General features: G+C 37.7%; 1 protein-coding gene across 1 annotated transcript; it reads left to right on the top strand.

Annotated features, from left to right (window-relative positions):
• The first annotated feature begins 1,126 nt into the window (after nucleotides 1–1,126).
• On the top strand, nucleotides 1,127–3,726 carry hoxd9a (homeobox D9a). The gene is made up of 2 exons (XM_074659265.1): nucleotides 1,127–1,919; nucleotides 3,090–3,726. The coding sequence occupies exons 1-2, from the start codon at nucleotides 1,277–1,279 to the stop codon at nucleotides 3,335–3,337; spliced, it is 891 nt and encodes a 296-aa protein (XP_074515366.1). The 5' UTR covers nucleotides 1,127–1,276; the 3' UTR covers nucleotides 3,338–3,726.
• The last annotated feature ends 2,258 nt before the right edge of the window (nucleotides 3,727–5,984 follow it).

The raw sequence follows: 5,984 nt of genomic DNA, 5'->3' as shown, positions 1-5,984 counted from the left end.
TCCTTTAGTCTGTTCTTTTTTTTTTATTGACGGCATGTATAATCACACGCACCTCATAAAACATTTATTGATGCATAAAGACATTATTACCCTCCTTTGAATGAATACAATCATTTTCACAACTGCAGTTTCCGGTCCTAGCTTTTAAAAATTAAACCAACCCCAGAAAATATGTTTCCTCACCGAATATTAACAAAGGATCCAGCGCATTGTGAACGGAAATGGCGTCTGTTATTTTACAACATGTTATTACATCTATTTTTTACGAGGAAGCCCGTAAGTCCATAAAGCATTTTACTAGCATTGAGGGTATCAGGACGATATTAGAAGAGTTTTTCTCCAACATTAAGATGTTTGGTGGACTGTGTGTGTTGGAGGATAATATGTGTCTTATATTCCTTTTTGTGCACAAACAGACTAAAAAAAACCCATTTGCATTCATTTGAGCGACTGTTTTTCCCCTCCAGTCACAGCTTTTTTTTTATACTTTATTTTTCCCCTTTTTCAAGGTTGTTTTCATATATGCAATCCTACTGTTTGTAATTACAACAGTCTATAAACCAACTTTTAAGTAGATGAGCTTATACAGACAAACCCATCAAGTACACTATAGAGAAAACAACCTCAACATTCAAAACCAAAACAAAACCAGGAAAAGAAATAACAATAATAATAATGACAAAAATAAAGAGTAGAGTTAAAAAACAAAACAAAGCAAACAAAAAAAAACTATTTTCCTCTTGTGATCTCATGTCACATCGTTATAAAAGACTAATTTCCATTGGAGGATATTGTTATAGGCTATAGGAGTTCACATGACTGTCTGTTTTATAGTCGGTTTATATCTCCTGTGGCATGATTATTATTTTAATATTCCCATAAAATCCTTATAGAGGCTATACTGTGTCTAAAAAAACCCAAACACATAATAAAAAAACAACAACAATAATAGTACAAAAATACGAGAGTAACAAAAAATGAAATCAACAAATAAGTTAATAAAAAAATCCAGTCACATCTGATGGGGCTTTTTTTATTATATGTGAAATGAAAAGCTAAATTAAACCCGACTAAAGAAAAAAAAAAAAGCAGCAGAGCACAGCAAAGGCAGGATTGATTTACTCTCTGTATTGGTAAATATGACCACGTGATCCATGTAACCAATCCCTGTAGATGCGGGCCAGCAAAAAATACTATGATTGTTCATAGAGAGGGACGCTTCCACATAACAGTGCAACAAGCCTTATTATATGAGTAAGGAAGAGATCACAAAAAAATGTCTTCCAGTGGCACCCTCAGTAACTGCTATGTGGACGCTGTTCTGGGCCAGCAGCAGCAGGAGGCTGTGGAGGATGTCTACGGAGGAGCGCGCTTCATTCCGGCTCCGCACACGGTGACCTCGAGGCCGTCAGGTGGTGGTGGTGGTGGTGGTGGTGGAGGAGACAACGCAGACTACTCCTCTTCTTCTTGCAATTTTGCACCAAAGTCCAGCGTTTTCTCGTCGTCGTTTCATCCGCAGGGGATTTATCATCCGTACATGCATCACCACCACCACCACCACCAGATACACCAGTCTCATCTGCCCGCCTCGGACGGCAGATATGTCGGCGTGCGCTCCTGGATGGATCCGCTCTCCAACCACGTCTCCAACCACGTTTCCTTCGCAGGATTCCACTCCAGCAGTCGGCCGTATGGGACAAAACCAGAGGTGTTGCATCCACCACCACCACCACTACAAGCACCACCATTATCACTACTCAAAGCCACAGATTGCGACGCGTCGGAGGCAGAAGCTCCTCGTGAATACGCGCGTGGAGTATCGGATTGCGCGGAGCAAAAAGCGAGCAAAGAGCTCAGTGGAAGTGAGCTTTCCATCCACAGCGAGCCCAAAGAGGAGAAACAACAACAACTTGACCCAAGTAAGTAAAAAAACGAAATCCTGATTTACAACCCTGAAGAACTGTATGAGCTGGGTGTGTAAAACTGGAGGTTTTACTAACCTATAAAAGTGTCTCGTATGGGCTGCTATACCTCGGCTTCCTCGAGGAAGGGGAGAAAAAAACCCGCCCTACTCGGGTTATTATAGGGGATCCTGTAATAAGTTTTTCATGTCACAGGACGCCCAGAATATAGACACACATTGCTGCTTTTTTTTTCTTTTAATGAGATTTTACCTGAGCTAGACTTTAGGGATAGATATTTTCTATATGTTATATTATATAGTAAAACATGAAAAACATACCAAGCCCTCTTGTGGATCATCTTTGCGCATTGTCTATCGCACTAAACAACCTCTCATTTAGCTTTTTAATTTCCTGCAACCACACCAGTGTGTCACACATTGCTGCTTTTTTTTTCTTAATAAGATTTTGACCTGAGCTAGACTTTAGGGATAGATATTTTCTATATGTTATGAACCATCCAGACCTCTCAGGTTCATCTGGATCAGGTCTGCTTAGTGTCCAGAGTCAGAACTAAACATGCAGAAGCTCAGTTTTTATGCACCAAATATCTGGAACAAGCTCCCAGAAACCTGCAAGGACCAGCCACAACTCTGAGTTCTTTTAAATCAAAGCTTAAAACGTTCCTGTTTTGCTGCTGCTGCCTTTTATTAAACCAGATAATGATCTTATATACTGCACTATAACCTTCACTCTTGTGTGTTATACTCTATTTTAGCTTCTATCCTATAGCTTTAGTTTTTAGCTTGTTTTCTAATCTTTAATGTTTTTATAACTGTTTTAATTATGTCTTAATGTTCTTTTGCACTTTGTTGCAATGTTCTTGAATGTTTATGCAAAGCACTTTGAATTCCCCTTTTGCTGAAATGTGCTATACAAATAAAGCTGCCTTGCCTTACCTATATAGTAAAACAGGAAAACATACCAGGCCCTCTATATGGATCATCTTTGCGCATTGTCTAACACACTAAAACAACCTCTCATTTAGCTTTTTAATTCCCTGCAACCACACCAGTGTCCTTACAGATCCCTAATCTGAGAACCATTTACTGCAGTTTTTAAAATGAAAATCATCATCCCATGTGTCTTTCACTTCATATAACCCCCATATATATCTGTTTATTTCAGACAACCCTGCAGCAAACTGGATTCACGCTCGCTCCACGAGAAAGAAGCGATGCCCGTACACTAAATATCAGACTTTAGAGCTGGAGAAGGAGTTCCTCTTCAACATGTATTTGACCAGAGACCGACGCTATGAAGTGGCTCGCATACTCACTTTAACCGAGAGACAAGTGAAGATCTGGTTCCAGAACAGGAGGATGAAGATGAAGAAGATGAACAGAGAGAAAACCAACGGCAGAGATCTGCTATGAAATCACTGCACATCTATTTGACACACCAACAAGGAAGCCATCTGAACAATTAAATTCATTTTATTTGGTAGGAGCATGGTGGTAGCCATTTTCATTTTTATTAGCCCTCTCTATAGCTTAATATTGCGTGTCAGTGTCATGAAGTGTTGGCCACATATGCGTCAAAATAACTTGTGCAGGAATTTGTCTTGGTGACATTCAGACTGGATCCGTCAAAATACTGTTTTTAAATGGTATTTTCTCTGTTTTGCATTTTACACAACACGCAGTTTGAGATGTGTTGAGCCTCTCCTCAGTAGGAAACTATGTGTATTGCTTTTATAGTTGTTAAGAATTTGGAGTTGTATATATAAAACATTTTCACAGCTGGAATATTTTGACTGTCTGTTGTCGGTACACACACACACACACACACACACACACACTGAGATGGTTTTAGGTGTGTGAGACACACACACTGAGATTCTAAAACCATTTCTCACAAAGACTTTTACTTTGAAATTGTTGCCCCTATAATGAAAAACATAGCCGTGCGTAATGCTTCCTCACCAAGCAAATTATCCTTAATTATCTCCAACATCAATGCGTAAAATTAACAAATTTCCTTTAATTTATTTAACAACCTTTGCTGCACGTTTCGGGCACACTTTGCGGTTTATTTCATTTACGTAATTAGATTTTTTTTTTAAGATAAAAAAAACAAAAAATCCCACCCCTGAGGCCTTGTTTTCAATAAGAATGCTACTGCAGAACCAAGTCTGGCAGCCACACAATTTAACAACACAAATAGTGTTTCACAGTTTTTTCTTTTTTGCTTATTTGCAGCCAACAAATGAATCCGCAAATGGATTTAAACCGCTCTTTAATCCTAAAAAGGTTGCATAATGTATGTTGAATTTAAAAAAAAAAAAAGAAACAGTGTATTTGGAAACGTAGAGTAATAAAGTGTTTACGATTGGGAGAGGTGTTGCGGCGGATTTTCGATTTATTGTCCAACTTGTACGAATAATTACTTTAAAGCAGGAAGAAGCTCGGTCCAATAAAGCTATAGAAATGGCTAGACGTCTGGCCTAAATGAGTTTATGGTGCTGGCCAGTAATTACACTCTCCTTTGAAACCCCCTTTTTCTGGGGCGTTTGCGTCTGTTGCTGACAAACAGAATGTAGACATTTTTCCACAGGGTGTCTGGTCGATGAATTGTTTTAGAGGAAACCACCCCCACCTTAATGGTCACGTTTATTCACCAACTGCACTTCCCACCGATGGGAAAAAAAAACTTAACTTTGACTGGTGTCCGATGCAGTTTTTACCTTCTGGAGATTTTATATTGAAATGTAAAACAGGAAATGTGTCCTAATTGTACCCCCACACAGGCTGCATCAGAGGGAACAAAATACACCTTGATAAATTGGGATTGTTCTTAAATTTGTGAAAATAAATTAATGACAACATTTTTTTTAACTAGTCTAATCAAATGGAAAAAAAAACTGAATTATACAGAACTAAATCCAATCTGTGTTCCTCTGCTGGAGCAGTATATAGGCTTCATGGGTAAAGTAATGAGAGCGCTAGAGGGCGATATTGGTCTGTTGGTCTCAGTTACAGCCATTCATTCACAGCTGGAACATTTAGGTTGTGTTGGCAACACATGGACCATAACATACAACATGCATTCATTGATTTATATGAAAGAGAGCGTGTTTTTGGAGGCCTTTAGCTCTGAATATCCTTTATAGAACTGCAGGTTTTTGGATTGTGAACATCTAAAAGTCCAGACATCAGTTTCAAAGCAGTGATAATAATACAAATGTTGGTCCTGAATCGAAATCTGTTGTTATTGAAAAAATATATATAGTACTCTTCTTTAATAGTTGCAAAGTTGAAAGTCCTAATTTATATTGCATTTTTTTATTAACAAATCTCTTGATCATTTTCAGACCCCACATCTCAGCCTACATTTGCACAAAACAGCTGCCAATTTGAATCGATAGTAAAAGGGATCAGCCTCAGTCCATCATCATTTACAGAAGAAAACAACAGCAACGATTATAATCAACTTTCAGAAAGGCATCTAAATTTTCCATTCAGATTCATATATATGTATAAACTTAATCAAATTGATTTAGCATTTTAATTGTTGGTGCAGTGAAGTAGTCTTTTGTTGTCCTTCTATAGTGAGATATGAAAATATTGATGACAGACTAATATTCTATTTTATGTAAGCTCAGTAGTGAATCTGGTGCTGCCAAACCTAACAAATTCAACTTTCATACTGTTTAAATCACTGATATGGTGGTATATTGGGCCTTTGAAAGAAAAGAAATATAATTTATTTTATTTTACTTTATGTTTTCCTTTTTCCAAAAGGCAAAGCCTACTATTAACACAAACATGGCACATAATCATTATTAGAATGATCAAATTCAATACACTGAAAAAGAATAATTAAAACAGGCAATGAAGGTTTCTGTGGCTCTAAAAGTGAGTATAGTAGCACAAACACACACTTTTGGCCCCTGATTGTAGACTATACTAATTTCCATTATCTGGTGCCAAACCTTCTGACCATAATAAGCTCCAGGATTGTGGCAATTTCCTATTTATTATGCATATAATTTGGTGAAAACGCAGCGGTTTTAATTCAGTC

Source organism: Sebastes fasciatus, chromosome 14 (assembly GCF_043250625.1).
Source record: "Sebastes fasciatus isolate fSebFas1 chromosome 14, fSebFas1.pri, whole genome shotgun sequence".
Taxonomy (NCBI): Eukaryota; Metazoa; Chordata; class Actinopteri; order Perciformes; family Sebastidae; genus Sebastes; species Sebastes fasciatus.
Note: the sequence above shows the minus strand (reverse complement) of the source record. Positions and strands in the feature narration are given on the sequence as shown.

Coding starts and splice junctions, on each gene's coding strand:
- hoxd9a (XM_074659265.1), top strand. CDS start 1,277: ATGTCTTCCAGTGGCACCCTCAGTAACTGCTATGTGGACGCTGTTCTG. Junction 1,920..3,089: donor ACAACAACAACTTGACCCAA/GTAAGTAAAAAA, acceptor TGTTTATTTCAG/ACAACCCTGCAGCAAACTGG.